The 17904-nt window shown below is 37.8% G+C and overlaps 1 protein-coding gene across 2 annotated transcripts in view; it reads left to right on the forward strand.

Moving 5' to 3' along the window:
- Positions 1 to 17904, forward strand: part of tmem245 (transmembrane protein 245) — an 84858-nt gene that overhangs the window by 30125 nt on the left and 36829 nt on the right. Inside the window, exons 5-8 of one of the 2 annotated variants that reach the window (XM_052016013.1) lie at positions 1888 to 2112; positions 7981 to 8150; positions 10603 to 10626; positions 16204 to 16308. In XM_052016013.1, the coding sequence (XP_051871973.1) occupies positions 1888 to 2112; positions 7981 to 8150; positions 10603 to 10626; positions 16204 to 16308 (524 nt within the window). The remainder of the gene's footprint in view (positions 1 to 1887; positions 2113 to 7980; positions 8151 to 10602; positions 10627 to 16203; positions 16309 to 17904) is intronic. The other variant, XM_052016014.1, reaches the window with a different exon arrangement.

Below are 17904 nucleotides of genomic sequence, written 5' to 3' on the forward strand. Positions count from 1 at the left end.
TGATCTTAGTGTTTTGAGAGATACTGATTAAGGTTTCATGGACCAGAGCTCGTGGTCTTCTTACAGAAGGTAAATGTTGTGAAGGTACAGTAGTTTATAAAATATTTTGATGCAAAAGTAAGTTGGATTCTGGTGGTGGAATAATCCGCTACAGCATTTATTTTACAAGCTTGTTGTTATTAAAATCCTTAAAAATGCACTCCTACTAAGGAATTATAAAACATTTAGGACAAAGTATCTCATCAATTTTATAGATCCACTTTGCCAATTCACTCCACAGTTTCTCTGCCCACATTTCCAGTTGGAGAATATTCTCGAGGAACTCAACAGGTCATGCAGCATCGGGGGGGGGGGGGGGGGGGGGGGGGTAAGAAATTGTCAACGTTTCATTGACACAAACACTGCATGACCTGCTGAGTGCCTCCAGCATATTGTTTGTTGCTCCAGATTCCAGCATCTGCAGTCTCTTGTTTCCTCTGGAGAATATCCTCATTGGGTTGGAAATTTACAGATGAAGTCATACAAATTTCAGAATTCCTCTGTAATTATCCCGTACATGTTTATTTTCCCTAGTCAGTAGTAAAATAATTAAAGTCTTCCATTATTACTATAATCGACTTGCAGGTTTGTTTTTCTGTCTCCTTGCTACTAATTGATGGATTATAGTATGCATCCAGCAGCATAATAGCTCTTGTATTGTTGTTTAAGTCTAACCAAATAAATTTTATACTTGAAGCTTCTAAGTACATCATCCCTTTAATCTTGTCCTACTTTCTCTGAATATGTTGTAACCATGGATGTCCTTAAATGACCTGTCTCCTTTAATGCCACTGTATCATGATCCCCTTGTTAGTTCAATCTGCAGCTCCTTCCTTATTAACCTCTGCATCTATGTTTTTGCACTCCAAACCCTATTTAGTCCACCACAAATTTCCCTGCTCCCTGATCCTTTCCACGTTAGACCGTTCTTTATTCTAACTTCGTTTGCCCCCAAATCCTCTCTATAATTTGTATCCCCTCTCACTTTCTTCATTCTGCTGCATCTCGCTTTCCCAGTTATTATATATCCTCAAACCAAAACACCAGTTCTCTGAAGGTATTAGTCTCGAGCCCTTCAAGCTGTTCAAATTATACAAGTCCCTCCTGCTTCAGAACTGTTTCCAGTGGGAGAAGAATCTGAGTCCACCTATTTGCATTGTTTCTCCAGCCAGCATTGACTTCTCATGTATTCCTGCTTCTTTGCTCATTAACATGTATCACCAAGAGTATCCAACTGACTTCAAACTTCCTAGCTTCTAAAACTCTACCCTGAAGGGGAAAAAAAGTGGAATTCCTGTCATTGGTTCCAGTACAGAGCATGACTTCTGGCTGTTTCACCCATTCACAGCAAAATCTTTGTTACACATTTGAAAATGCAATGATATTCATTGAGGCAAATGATCCAGACAAGTTGTTCGCTTGGTGACAAATCTGTGCCAAAGGACATACAGTATGTTAAAATTAGGAATAAGAATAGAATCTCTTTAGCCAAAGACATGTTATTGGTTGTCATAAATATTGTATGGGTTGCCATAAATACTATTAAAGTGGACCAAATAATTGTCTGAGTCACAATCAAAAATTGTTTTTGGAGAGAGAGATAAAAATAGTTTGAGGATGGGTAGTTTAGTTGATACTTAAGAAGAGCATTGCTGGAGTCCAAAAAAACTTTTTTCTCCCCAGAAAATCATTGTGTTCCATTTTGTTTTTTAGCTGAAATTTGACAGTTTTCTTGATTTAGTTACTTCCATGTTCTAATAGTTAAAACTTGACCATTTAATGTTGTTGGTATTTAGTGTTCCCATGACTAATTAAATCACACAGTAATGTTTTTTTTTCTCTCACTAGGGTCTGTTGAATCTAGAGACTTCAGCTCTTCCTCATCCACCTCCTCGTCCTCCTCCTCCTCAACTTTGTACACTCCATTAGGAGTACCAAGACCTGGAACTGTATCATTTGCAAAAAAGAAGAAAACAAGTGCCATCTATTTTGTGATGCTCATTTGGGCTATTGCTGTAGTGCAGATCTGGTTGAATCTATGGATATTGGAGCTGCTCCCTGTTCCAGTGGCTGGTAATATATTTGATGTTGTTATGTCCCCACCCTCCATTTTTCCTAATTTGGCTTTCTGTGCACCTCTTCAACACTCTGCCATCGGCAATGGTGTTTTGTCCTCCAGGCTCTTGCATCATAGAATTCTCTTTTCCTGACATCAATGACAATTGAACATGAAGTGGAGATGTAATTTTAAGTACTGCTTGAAATTAAAGAAGGTTTACTCCCAAACAACTGGTTGATGTTAGATTGTTAGTTAAAGCATCAGAATGGTGTTAGGGGTACTCTTAATGTTATTAGGAAGACATGAAAATGCTAATGTGCCCTGTGACTGTTCCTTGTGCAGGTATCAACTGTTTCATGAAGATGATGTCTTATGTTAAATTTAGGCTAAACCAATATTTCCGCTCCAGATCCCATCTTCACCACCTCAAGATATTTAGCACTTAGTGTTTGGAGATAAGTGATCTCCAAATGTTTTATTGATCTTGGTTGTGAGGTATATGTGAGGTATATGTTAGGTATGGCTACATCTTCGTGAGAGGGGAATGATTTAAAAGGGACCTGAGAGGCAACTTCTGCACACAGAGGGTGGTGCGTATATGGAACGAACCGTCAGAGGAAGTGGTTGAGATAGGTACAATAACAAAATTCAAAAGACATTTGGACAGAATATGGATAGGAAAGGTTTGGAGGGATATAGGCCAAACACGGACAAATAGGACTAGTTTAGATGGGCATCTTGCTCGGCTTGGACATGTTGGGTTGAAGGGCTTGTTTTTACGCTGTGTTACTCTATGACTATCTTTGTTCATAGCAGGGAACTGTGCTCCTTAAGAATATCAACACTTTAGGGGAGAAAACAATAAATGTTGGGGTCTTAGGAAATCGAGCACTTGACTATACTTACTTCTGAGCACAGGATGGCAAAATTCCAGATCTAGCCTGAAGAACAGATAACCTTTTGGCTTTTTCCATAACCAATATCTCAAATTCCGTTTTCAAACAAGTTGTGAAATACTCCTGATCTTGTTTTACATTAAGGTCCTCCGCTCATTCAAGTACTACTTTCTCATAATCTTTCCTCCTCCCATTTTTTTAATGCCATATTTGTCCCAGGATTCACTCCACCTTAGCTCTGAGTCCATGGTTTTTCCTACCTTTTCTTGCATGTTTTCTCTGAATTCATCTTGTCCTTAAGACCCACTTCTTGCTCTCATGATTCTTATCCCCACCATGTTACTTGTCTCTGTGCTAGTGAACATTGTAACTTGACCTCTCTCTTTTTTCTCAAATTGCCCTTCTTTCACATCACTAGTTTTTTATGTGAGTTACCTCTTACCCTCCACCCCATCCCAACTTGACCTGCACTATTCCAAAAAAAAAACTGTCCCCTTTGTTCTTGCAAACATTATCTGCTCACTGTTATCAGTGATTTCCTATATTTGATGATCTGTACCACAGATATACATATAGATTTTAAGATGATGTGAAGTCTGATCCTGGAGCCACAAACCTGCCTGCAGAAGGTACATACATCTTTTCACAGGTCAACTGCCGCCTTTAAGTGTTTTCTTTCCGTTCCTTCTCTCTTTCCCTTCAGATTTGAGGGCAGTCTGTCTCTCCTTGAAGCCTATGCCTCACAGAGGGTGCAGTGCCTTTGAAACCATTTGATGGCTTTCTCTTCCCAGCTTGTGATAGCTGCACCTGTTTTCTTGAGATACATTTTCGGCATATTCTTACACTTTTTTTTTCTGCTTGCACAAATCTCCTAACCAGAGCTCAGCTGAGAATCAAGGGCTTGTTTGGAAAAGGCAAGAATCTGGTATGTAAGACAAGAATGTCTGGTCTGGTGGAATGGCTACACTAGGATCATTGTCTCACTGCTGGTGGCATTGGTTTCAGCAGGAATGCTGGCATTATTGTGTCGATCATACTATTTAAAGCATAGGATTTTCTGTAGTCATTGTTGTTGGTACCTCCCAGATTCTTAAGGTATTGACAGTGGGTTAGCCACTTTTCACATCCATAAGAGAAGTGTAGAGATGATGACTGCATTATACCTCAGGATCTTCGTGTCCTTATGTAAACCATGATTGGTGAAAACCTGCTGCAGCATTTTCTTAAAGGAAGCACTCTGCACTGGATCCTGCAATGAATGTTGGATTTGAGATGGGTAGCTATTGAGGTAACAGAAATCCAGTCATAGAATAATGCAGCACGGAACAGGTCCTTCAGCCCAACTTGTCCATACTAACCAAGGTGTCCATCTAAGCTAGTCTCATTTGCCTACATTTGACCCATATCCCTCTAAGCCTTTCCTATCCATGTACCTGTCCAAGTGTCTTTTAAGTGTTTATTATTGTACCTGCCTCAACCACTTCCTCCAGTCGTTCGTTCCATATACTCACCATCCACTGCGTGAAGAAGTTGCCCCTTGGGTCCCTTTTTAAATCTTTTCCCTCTCACCTTAAACCTATGCCCTCTAGTTTTTGATTCCCTTTCCCTGGGAAAAAGACTATTTGCATTCACCTTATCTATATCCTTCATGATTTTATACACTTTTATAAGTTCACCCCTCATTCTCCTAAGATCCAAGGAATAAAGTCTTGGCCTCCCCAACCTCTCCCTATAAACTCAGGCCCTCGAGTCCTGGCAACATTCTCGTAAATCTTCTTGGCACTCTTTCCTACTTAATGACGTCTTTCCTATAACAGGATAACCAAAACTGTAGACAATACTCCAGGTGTGGTCTCACCAACATCTTGTACAACTGCAACGTAACATTCAACTCCTATACTCAGTGCCCTGACTGGTGAAGGCCAGCATGCCAAATACTGCCTTCACCACCCTGTCTACCTGTGATGCCACTTTCAGGGAACTTTGCACTTATACTCCTAGGTCCCTCTGTTCTACAACACTCTCCAGGGCCCTATTGTTCATTGTGAAAGTCAAACCTTGGTTTGACTTCCTAAAGTGCAACTCCTCGCACTTATCTGAATTGACCGCCACTTGCCATTCCCTGGCCCACTTAACTAGCTAATCAAGATTCACCCTGTAATTTTTGATAACCTTCTTCGCTGTCTAAGATACCACCTATTTTAGTGTCATCTGCAAACTTACTAACCATGTCTCGTACATTCTTATCCAAATCGTTTATATAAATGCTGAATAACAACAGGCTCAGCACCGATCCCTGTGGCACACCATTAGTCATGCCTCCAGTATGGAAAAACAATCTACCACCATCACCCTCTGATTCCTACCATCAAGCCAATTATACGTATATCCAATTAGCTAGCTAGCTCTCCCTGGATCCCATGCAATCTAACCTTCCAGACTAGCCTACCATGCAGGACCTTGTCCAAGTCCTTGCTTACGTCCATACAGACGACATCCACTGCCTTGCCCTCATCGATCCTCGATCCTCTATGCTCAATGCTCTCTAAAGTCTGTCCCTCAATAGTGATTTGTGATGGGCCTGAGGCAGCCTTGCTGAGGACATTGTCTTTTTTTTTATGTTGCGAGAGAATTTGAGGCTTTGCTAACCTGTGGAAAAAGATCCAGAGTGGATTGAAGGCCATTTTCATTGTGCATGTGTCATGGGCATTCTGAAGAGGGCAAACATGTCTGCTATGAAGATGACGAACGGGTTGAAGTAGTGATATGGCCTCATTCAATCCCAGTTGGAATGAGAAATGGGTCTATCTGCAGCCTATTACAGACAACAGTATAGTCCTCTGATCATGAATAAGTCTTTGGATCTTAATCTGTTTTGTAATGCAACTCGCAAGGCACATCAGAGTCATCGCAAATAAGTAAAAGCACAATAAAGCCAAGAAGATTGAGGTTTATGCTGATAAACATGATGTGCACCCTTTCCAGGTTACAAGTTCCACTTGCAGTCTAAATTCCTTTCCTAAGGCACCACTTCAAACCAACGATGAGTCAATTTTCCCTAAGGAAAGTGAAGCCAGGCAGAGGGATACTTAGAAACACTGTGACATATGTCAGTACAATATCCATCCCTCGATGCTTTGAAAGAGAACCTCTTGCTGACTGTCAGACCACTCCACTGTCCTTGAACTGAGACTCATCATGCAAACCAAGAACAACAAGGCTGCTGGACCAGACAGTCTACCGGCTGAAGTCTACAAGATCAGAGGAAAAGAACTGGTACAGAATCTGGTATAAAGAGAAGATTCTAGCATACTTGAGAAGAGCCAATATTGTTACAATTTCTAAAAAAAAAGGAATTAAATTGGATTATGAAAATTGTTGTGGCATTATCTGCTTTTCTATAACAGGAAAATCCCTATTCTGTATTCCACGAATCAATGACTTACCCTTGCTAAGAAAGTCATGCCAGAATCTCATTGCAGATTAAGATTATCCCACAAGACAAGGGTGTGATCTTTTTTGTCAGCCAAATCCAGGAAAAGTATTTGAACAAAAACACAATTTGTGTACAGATTTTAAGAAGGCCTTTAACTCCTCCAATTGTGAAACCTTGAAGTTGCTGGCCAGATCATCAACTACATCATTTTATAATGTCAAAATACTGCAGATCCCAGAAATATGAAGTAAAAGCAGGTCACTTAGCATCTTTGCAGAGAGGAAGGTATGGATAATGGTTTCAGTCAGTTGTCCTTTTTTGTTGAACATTTCCATCATTCTCTATTTTAATCCCATTTCTGGCCTCCCTTTCCCCTCTACATTCTTGAATACATTCCTCTTTACATTCTTGAATAAATTATCACATCTAAATCTGTGCCCATCTGCTCATATTTGAATTGCTTCTGCCAAATTTCAACAGTTACCAGCATTGAACAGCTCTAACAAAAGTCATTCTCTACAACTTTAACTGTCACGCATTCACTTTTCTCATATCTGCATTCTTTAATCTAGTTTACTCCACCATTCTCTTCCTATTGCCTCTCCTTCAGCTAAGCATAATTTTCCTTGCTTTTTTTTTCCAGTTTTAGCAATCTGTATTTTGAGATATGTTTCTTGGTCTTGCACCATTATCTCTGGATTCTGCTAAGGATGTTTATATTCCTCTGCCTCATCAACATACTGTGTCTTGTCAACATCATTCCAAGTCAGAGTCAGATTATATATGATTGCTGATGACATTTGACTCTACTTCAGCTGTCTTGATTCTATCAGTGCCTCTTCTCAACTAGTTTATTTAACATCCAGTCCTAGATGGGCCCCATTTTTCTCCATATACATAGTAAAAAGTCTGTGATCAATTCATTCTGGTCCTTAACTGCTGTTTCAGATTTAGTCGAATTGATTGCTGTTTGTAATTCTCTGAGAGATGAACTTGCATCCTTTCCAATGTGACAACTGCCTACTTCCACCTTCAGAACACATTGACCTTTTCTATCCAGTCATAGCCTATCTGCCAAACTGTCAACTTTTTGTCATCTACAAGATCAACAGTTCCATGTTCTTCTGGCAGCCATCCATCACCCTTCCACTGTAAACCAGCTTGCTCAAAAATTTGGCTCCCAAGTCCCACTCTGGACCAACTGTCACTTGCATATATTGGTGGTTTATGATTAAAACAGGTAGCCTTATGCTTAACTCATTTTATAGGCTTGTTCTTCCCCATGCTCAGAACCTGGGGTCAACAACACTCTGAGAACTTTGCATTCCCATTATTTGGACCTTTTTATGCCCTACCATTTTGATCAGTGATATATCTGTGAAATATCTTTGGATGTATTTTTATATTAAAAGTTCCATAGAAAGTTTTTAAGATATAATATGATTGAAATAGAGGACTAGTTAAATATTATAAAAATTGTCATTGTTGGATATTGTTTTTCCTGTTCATTGCAATATGTTTATGAAGTATTCTTAATTTTTTTATGACAGTTTGGGGGCTTAAGAAATTGGTCCTACGTTTTGGATTAATGAACTTTGCAGAGAGACACATTAGTAGTTATTGGAAGATTCTGTCGGCCTTTGTTAAAGACAGACAAGATGCTCTAGCTCCAGGACCCATACGAGGACTTGGAAGAATTGTTATAAAAGCTGACAGTAAGGTACACTTTGCTGATCGTATTCTTCTAACAAGACTATTTTAGCTTGTCTCCTTCTTTGCCTGGCTGACCAGTATAGGGAGGCTGCTTCTGTTACTGCCCTTGAGGGAAACCACTTATTGAAACACAAGAACTCAGTTCCCGATCATTTTTTTTAAACCACCTAGATTAATGCCATTTCTACCTGCAGGCAATGTTAATCATAATTAAGTAGTTCAAAATTAGATTCTTTTAAAAATAAAAAATCTTTGGAAAAATGAGGTGAACAATAACTAAATGGTCACATGAGTTACTATAATGTGTGCACTTCAGAGCTGGCTTTAGTTCAGAATCTGCTTCCTATTTTTATCATTCCCTATTGTTGTTGAAGTAGAAATTGATCTTGGCTGTTAAATTTTAATTGGGGAAAAAGAAACTTTTTTTTAAACATCATAACTAGTTTCATGTTTCTTATACCTTGCAAAATGAGTCCTAATGCATTGAAGCATATAGGATTGTATATTGTTAATGTTGTTCCAGCCAAAAGGTCTTAATATATTCAGTGAAATAATAATATTAACAATCTCTGATTAAATATTTGCCTCTGATTTCTTTTTCCAACTTATTCAAAATCTCTACTAAGGGGCACATTGAATTTGTTGATAAGTCAATTTAACCATTCTCAGGATGTTTTTGCGCACGTGTGCATTCTGAGTTTGGTACATGTCTGTATGTTAGATCTTTCTTTATTTTCTGTGTAATATTAACCTAAATGTCCAAAAGAAAAGAACTGAAAACATTATGCTTCCACCTGGTTCATCCCAAAAATTGCTGTTTTTCAGTTACCTGTTATCTTAAAGATCCATTCAGTTATCTTGAAACTTCCTATACCACCTCCATATTGATCACCATCATCACTTGATAAAAATAATTGAATGTAAACTAGCCTTGCTTTTCGTTTTTTTTTTAAAACATGCTCAATCCCCCAATTTCAGGTTTGTTATTATGGCATATTTTCTAGGATCATCTTATTGGCATCTTCCTTAAACCTCCTTTGCTATAAACTGAAGAAACTTTTGATCTTTAATCTCTGCACAGTACTTGGATGCCTTACGCTGAGTATTTCCTCAGTTGCTGTTTCTTGTACTGTTTCCTAAATGTGGATACCTTTCACTGTAGTCCACCACCCAGTATTATATACAGTTATCCTGATGTGATTAAATCTGCACCTTGTTCAGGTTAATCCTCTAATTACCTTGAATTCCTTAACTCCTTTAACCTAGAACCATTTAGATTATACTACTACTCTTCTTCCCTTCCCTGGTTCAATTGTCTTGCATATGTCCACGTTAACTGTCTTTCCCTACTCATCAGTCTCTTGTCTCAAGCAATGCATTGCCTTTATTTTGTTTATGAAAATGTATTTCAGACTCACACCTCTGATATTTAGTGTCAGCCACAAATACAGGCACTTTGGTTTCTGTCTTCAAGTATCAATAGCAGCAATGGAAACCACCTAATGTAGGTTGCTGCAGCTTTATTCACAGTAACTTACTGGTTTATCCACATCACAGAAGCTTGCCATCACAGAAGCTTCCTACATTATTTGTTGGCATGGTATCAAAAGAGTTACTGGAATCTAACAGTGTTACTTGACAACTACATCTCCTTTTAACAAGTAAATTTTCATGAATCTAGACCAAAATTCTTTCCCATTAGTCCAAGATGACATCTTCACCAAGTCATACAAAGAGGATACAGGGTGAAAAAGCTTGGAAGGAACAGGTGACTTTGAATGAAAGGTTCCGAAAGCATTCTCATGATTAGGATTTCCACACCTTTTGTCTAGGTCTGTTTGAGATTGATTAGCAGGGATAGTCTACAATTTTGTTGTAAAACCATGTGACTGTTAGGATAGTAGATGACAAACTGCATGCAACAATTTCTATGTTCACACCTCAAAAGAAATTATTCTTTGGTTGCTAGTACTAAATGGGTGCAAAAATATTAGCCAGAGGCTGAGCTCATGGTTATTTTTTCCAGTCTCTGCAATGACATTTGGTTCTATTGATATCAGTAGAATTGAATGTCAAGAGGTGACTTTAACCAGAAACACTCACATTCATTTAGTACCAGCAACCAAAGATGATTATCACTTCTCCCACCTGCTCCTTTCCAAGTATTTCATATATTGTAAGTGAGAGAAACTTTCTGATATTCTTACATAACAGATACTCAGCTCACTGGCTTGAAGTTCTCCCTAGTTGTCTCTGTGCACAGTTTAGTTTGATGTTATGTGAGCTGCTTGCCAATTCTGAGTTGATGCTCTTTTCTGCAATGATTCCAAAAAAAAATAGTTTTGTGCAAGTTGAGTAGGTAAGATTTTCATTGGCTTTTGACCTAAACTGCCTTTATTACCTTTTATATTGTGAATTTTTTTCATCAGTAACTCTCCAATTTGTTCTTCTTCCAAAAGCTGTGGCATTGGCTTAATAAGCAGGTAACTAGTAGGCTGCTGTTTCAGATTCAACGCTTGCTGCTTCAATTTGTTCGCTCATTGATTTAAGCATGGATTGTGTAGTTTTAAAATTTTATTGAACTCAGGTACTTTTTCATTGTTCGCAGCAAGGTTTCCGAATACTTTTCAACTGATTATCTTGATTTAAACCGTGGGAGGGCGGGTTTCAATGTGTGTCCTTCTATCAAAGAAAAATTGACGATAGCTGAAATTAATTTTAAGGCAACATATTAACACCCCAAATTACTTCAAGACTTTGGCTGGCACACTTGTGTTCACGAATTTTTCCCATCCTTGAGATGAACAGTTTAAAGATGTTCTCCTTGTGCTTCTGTTAAGCCACCAATATTTTATGTTAGATATTTGTTGGAACATGGGGCAAATGTTTAACGTCAGATGAATTCTGCAACACTTTCAGGAAATTTTCTTGCTATTAAAGAGTCAGTTGCTCACAAGAAGAGCATATATTAACAGACTAACTTTCACCCCTAACTGTTAAATGCATACCTACTGTAAATTCATCAAATTTCATTATAATGTAGTTAAAATGCTGTTCTATTTTATTGCATACACGTTGAGCAGTCCTGAGTTGGTGATTTATTTGAAAGAAAAATAACAGCTGCCTTGCTAGGGAAGTGGATTTGATATCTTCATCTACTACAAATTTTTAATTTTTACTTTCTGCTTGCATTGCTGACGTGCATGAATGTTCCACCTTTTTTTAACTGTTAATTGTTGACATTTGTTCCTTACATTCTAGCAGCCTTAAATGGTGATGGTTTGTTTTGCTTCTGATACTGACTCTTGTTTCGACATAAGAAACTTGTGCTATTTGAAGAGCAATTAAAGCTGCTGATTAGATGTTTTGTGAAAAATATATTACAAAATTGTTTATACATCACAATCATGATATATAGGGAATAAATTATTGTACAATCCCAGTCATTTATTAACGTATATTAAGACAAACATTTCCATTCAATTTCATAATATAGTTAATCTGTATGTGGGATGGAAGGGCACATTAATTTGCTGTGTGTGGCATGACCCTACAGTATTTTAATTGGAAAAAATTGTCTCAGTGAAGAAAGCAACTTGAACTAACCTTGAAAAAGAAAGAGGGTTCTTCTCAATGAAGCAGTGAGGTACAATTTGAATGAATTTAACTGGAGGTTCATGGAAAACTGAACATCATTAATAATAAGATAAGTTTTGAGCTTGTAAATGGTGGAAAGATTTTGGGTGTCAGGAATTCAGTCACTCTCCATAGGTATCCTAGTGTCTGGTCTGCTTTTGTTACCACAGTATTTATGTGACTTGTCCAGTTGGGTTTTTAGTCAATGGTTACCCACAATATTAATAGTAGGAGACCTGGTGGTGGAATGTCAAGGGTAGGTGGTTAGATTTCTCTCTTATTAGACATGTTGTTACTTGCCACATATTAGTCCATGCCTGGATGTTGTCTTGGTGTTGATTTGTGCAGGCATGGACCTGGTTCATTTGCTGAGGTGCTGTGAATGGAATTGAATATTGTGCAACCAGAGAATGACCCACTTCTAACCTTATGATGAAAGCAAGGTCATTGATGAAGAAGTTGAAGTTGTTTGGGCCTGGAACATTGCAGTGATGGACTGGAGCTGGAATGATATGCCTCCAATATCCACAATAGTCTTCCTCTATTGCAAAGAATGACTCCAACCACTGAAATGTTTTCCCTTTCATGCCCATTGATTTCAATTTTACCAAAGGCCCTCGATGGCCGTCATTCACACCTCTGGAATTCGGCTCATTGGTTCATGTTTGGACCAAGGCTGTGGTAAAGTCTTTAGCCCAGTACTTCTGATGAAACTCAAACTGGGCATGATAGCACTGTCAATGACTGCTTCCTGGTATTGTACTTGAAGAGAGTGGAAAACTTGTATGTATTTCCTTGTGGTCATTGAACAAACAAAATAGCAACCAGTTTCAGAATGCCAACTAAAATAAAGGTACCCGTAGCCATTCAAATGCAAAATTTTAAAGAAGTGGCAAAGTACTTAATTGACATGGTACGTAATGTTGCCTTATAGATGTCAGATATTGAGACAAAGCATTTATGCAAGACACATAGATGTTTATTGATATAATTTAGTTAAAACAAACATCACAGTTCTAAATTTATAATTAAATTATGAATGAATTGTAGACTAATCACAGAATAAAGGAAATTGTAGAAATTTATAGCACAGAAAGAAGTCATTCATCCCATTGTGTCCATGCTCCCAAAAATGTGTGTCTTCCCTGTTCTTGGTCCCTAGATGTATAAATTGCAGCCTTTCAAGTGCTTATTCAGGTACTTTTTAAAATGATGAGGGTATCTGTCTCCTCTACTCTCTCTAGCAGTGAGTTCCAGTTCCACATCACACTTTGGGTGACAAGTCTCCTCTAATGCTATCAACTAACAAATTTGCCAAACCCCTTCTTATTCACCCAGTCTGAGTCCCTAATAATCTTTTTATATACTCCAACTAAATTTCCTCACTAACTCCTTGTTATACAGAAAATAACCCCATTCTTAGTATTCTCTCTTCATTGCTATAATTCTCCAGCCCTGGTAACGTCAATAAATCCCCTTTAAAGCCATCATGTTCTTCATGAGGTATGGTGACCAGAACTGTACATAGTATTCTAGCTGTGGCCTGATGTTTTTTGCTCTCTCAGCATAACCTCCCTGCTCTTGTATTCATTGCCTTGGCCAATGGAGGCAAATATCCCATATCCTACTCTAACCACCTTATCTACCTGTCCTACATTCTGGTATTTGAGCACTTAAAAATCTGTTTCTCTGGGTGAGTTATAATGCTTCCATTTATCGTGCATTTCCTCAGCAAATGCTCTCCTTTTGGGATTGAATTCTATTTGCCACTCTTGTACCGTTCTAAACAGTGCCTGCAACCAAGAACTTCCTTCCTCGCTTATGCAAATTCTCCCAAAGTGCTTTGCCTAACAAATAATATTAAAATATTTTGAGTTATTCATTAACAACTGGATGCAATATATGTTCCATTAGTTTAATTATGGGTAATGTTAGGGTGAACATAGACGATAATTGATGAAATGAAAGAATTATAGGAAGTATATGCAGAGCAAAACGATGTAGGTAGCGATAGAAAACGGACAACAACATGATGCAGTACTGAGAGAAGAAAAAGTAGTATATCAGGAAGGGAGGCTCAACTATTTCGAGCAATGGGTTTTTATGTTGGTTTTGGAGGAAATTATTTGCTTATGATTTAAGGAAAGATCAACTTACAGATAGTTCTCAGGAACAGAAACCTTGTGTAACCCAGGGACTGCCTGTACTGAATTTTGTGGAAATCCCACTGAACAGCCATCCTGTCAGGAAAAGCGCCCCTTTGTTCTCTTCTGCTGGGCCAGTTTTTAATCCAGTTGTCACCTAGTCTGGGATTCCAAAGGTTTTTGATTTCCTCTTCAGTCTTTTAATGTCTTGTTAAAATTTTATGTAGATAGCCTCAACCATCCATGAAAAGATTACTTTGGTGTTTCCTGGATTTCCCTTGACAATATTTTTTCATTTACTCTCTCTTCCTTTTAAATCTCACCTGACCATTCTATCTCTCCTCGGCATATGGCAGTTCTGGGCTCTCAGTACTGTGTACCCCTACTAAATGGCATTTGGGTAACAGAAATTTGCCCTTACACAATTCATAAAACAGTACCAAAAACTGGAGATATGGAATAAAAACTAGCTCAAGGAATTTATGTCAAAAAAGAAATAAATAAACACAAAATGTATACAGAGCTATTTCACCAAGGACAACAATCGCAGGCTGCCTGTACACAGTGGGAAGCTACTTAAGAGATTTGCTTTGGAAACTGACAAGACAATCTCTTCTAATGATACTGTACAATGAAACTTTATCAAATGATGTACACCCATTTCTGGGTAATTAAAACGACAATCCTTTCTCTTCTGCCTACAATACAATTAGAATTTCCTTGCTTATAGACTGTGCACCCATGGAGGCATTACTGTTGAGAGAAAAACTTCCATAGTTTCATTTGATTATTATCTTAGAATATAATGTCCCAATTTGAGTATCCAATTAAAGAGTAGCCTAGACTTTAAAACAGATCAAAGTGATGGTGCTCACCACTGACTTTCTAAAAAGGTAGCTATTCCTGGGGCAAAGATTCCTATCAGGCATAAACAACAATAATATCATCAAGCAGGCTGAACAATCACATTGAAGAAATCTCTAGAGGCAAATTGGGAAATAATTCTTAAACATCACACAGAGCATAAGATTAAGGATAAAAACTAAAAATAAAATGTTTTAAAAATAAATATCAAATTTTGAAATAGTCATGAAGAAACCCGATACTAGCATGGATCTATAATGTTAATTAAGCAGTAATTATGGATTGGCGTATCCTTAAAATCTCAGTTACACTTTGTGTTACAGAGCATGACAATTTCAGGATTTTTAAACAGTAATATTTGTTTGGAAACACCTGAAGGTCTCAGAGATCGACACCTGCTAGTTATGTTAGATAAGGTTGCAAAACACTAAACCCTGTTGAAGAGCAGAGTCTTTGACAACACCTGCTGAAATTCCATATTTGCCTGCACATGTGAAAATTCCAGAAATTGTCGTCAGATTTCTTCCATTGTCATGATATATGCTGCTAGCTTCAACTACTTCAACCACGGTCTGTTAGAGCCACTCTAATCATTAAACTCGATTCCTTTCGGAGACTAGCCATTTGACAACCCTATTTTAATAGGTGCAAGACCAATGTGATCTAGATGCAGATTATTTTCATGGGGGACAGATTTCATCTGTTCACCATTTATCATGTATAGCTTTATCATAGAACGGATTGTTAATTTCCTGATTACATTTGTTTCTGTGCATTGAGGTCTTTTGAGTTAACTCCAGAGAGCCCGCAACAGGCAGTGGGACTCTACTAAACAACTCAGTAGATAGGTCAATTGCATACTTAAACCTCCAAATTATGACTGTAAGGATTTATTGTTTCCAATCTGAAGTTTGACTCAAATTTCTAGGTCAATGTTTGTGGAAAAATAGAGAATTTATGATAGGCTTGGGTGGTCTGCAGAGTTGTGAACTATATCTAACCATTACAACTTTTCTTGAAAACTTGAATGTAAAAAAGCAGTTTTAATTAATTTTAATATCTAAATTGTGATTTTAATTCCATTAAAAGAGAAATGTACATTACAGAATTTTTGACTTTGTTTTCATTGGTCATGTTTCCTCAGGATTATGATTACAACCAAAGGTCATTGCTTTGTTAGTCCTTCTGCATTTCCTGCAGTTCTCATCAGATTCAATCCAGGATCTGTTCTTTCCATAATCGTTATTTATTTATGAGAGCTATAGGGAGTTTTGGCTGAACAATTTACAGTATGTTTGATACACATGACTGAATTATATATTTATAGCACAAGTTTCTGCATGTTTCATAAGAAGTATTTAAATTCTTTCTCAATAGTCACCAATCATAATATTAATATTTTGCTTTATCTTTCAGATTATTTTTTGTCTGGAGAAATCATTGGATAAATTAATCAGCGTCTTTATCATCTTTTTATTGGTTATGGGAACATTACTTCTGGCTCTGCTCCTAACTGCAAAGGTAAAGATAGGTGCGCTTTTTGGGGGGGGAAAAACATTGGGAAAAGCACATTCTTCAAAACTGAGGTTCCCAAACTGTGGCACATATACCTTGGGGGTGTGGAAGATTATCTCTTGGTGTTATGCAGGAGAAATTGTACAATGGCAGTTTGTAAGGTGTGTGTATTTGTGAAGGTGGATGGGTGATGAGATAGGGATCGGGAAGAAGATTGCAGGGGTTAGGAAGGTTGAGCAGTTGATCGTGTGGTTGGAAAGATTGGAATGAGGTGTAGACAGATAATTGGTATTAAACTGTAAACTATATTGACAAGTCAGTGAGGACAACTAGCAAATCCAGAATAGGATTGCAATAAAGAAAAGTTTGGTAATCTTTTCCTTGGGTATATGGCATTCTGAATATACATTCTACTTTTTTGTATTTAAGTATATAACCTTTTCCATATTGCCTCTATTTTTATTCACAGTAGTCTTGGAAATCCGGTATCTTATTGTATGTCTCAATGTTGAAAAGGCCAGCTTGCTTCCAAAATTTATAGCCATTCTGATGTCTATCATAATCTTAAGTGTAAGAAAAATTCATCTGGTAAACCAGCCATAAGGGAGTTTGCCTTAATCATTTGCTGATGAAACCCTTATCCAGGCTTTTGTTACCCGCAGACTCAACTATTCCAATGCTGTCTTGGGTGGTCACCTATCTTCCACCTTATAATAAGAGTCAGGATAGCTTTGGGAGAGCTCTCAGGAGTCCTCTTTATCCATCTGCCTTTTATCTCATTGATCTCCATTACCTATCTGGCTATCAGCATGTCTTTTAAAATTTTCAGCCTCTTGTTCAAATCCCTTCAAGCTTTGCAGCACCCTTTCTCTGCAGCCCACTATAATTCTTGAAAACTTAAGAAGTAGAAGCAGAAATAGGTCATGAGGTCAGTTCAATTTGTTCTAAGATTGGAGATGCTATGTTTCAAGTCTGGTTTCCCATACAAGTACCCCATCCCTTGATTCTCTTAGCCCAAAATTCTATTATCTCATCTTTGAACATGCTTGACAACTGAGCATCCACAGGTTCCTAATACCAACTGGTAGCATGGTGTCAGATTTTGTCTTGGTGCTGTGCTTTGGATATTTTTTTATATCAAATATCAATGGTTATTGAATGTTCAACTTTTCTTTATTGGCAAAGGACTGCAGATGATGTGAGACTATATGGGGAAGTATTTTAAAAATGTATTTATGGTTAGGGAGCAGAATTGAGAATGATACTGAGACTTCTATTGTACATCTCCTGATTAACAACCAAATGATTTCTGAGAACAGATAATTTGTAAATGCTTGCAGTATCAAATGTCATCTGTTACAAATTCCTTTCATATTGTGTGTGTGTGTGTGTGTGAGAGAGTGTGTGTAAGAGAGAGATCTCTCTAGTTGGAGAGGTAATGGGAACAAGGTAAAAAGTCAGGTGTTGCATCTCCCACGGTTGCATGGCAAAATGCTGAGGAAAAAATAGGTTGGTGGAGATGAAAGCGGGGACCAGGAGTTGAACTGCAAATGGTTCATAGTTTTCCAAAACACTTCATGATCCTTTCACTACCTTTCCCCA

The sequence above is a fragment of the Pristis pectinata genome, chromosome 5 (genome assembly GCF_009764475.1).
Source record: "Pristis pectinata isolate sPriPec2 chromosome 5, sPriPec2.1.pri, whole genome shotgun sequence".
Classification (NCBI taxonomy): Eukaryota; Metazoa; Chordata; class Chondrichthyes; order Rhinopristiformes; family Pristidae; genus Pristis; species Pristis pectinata.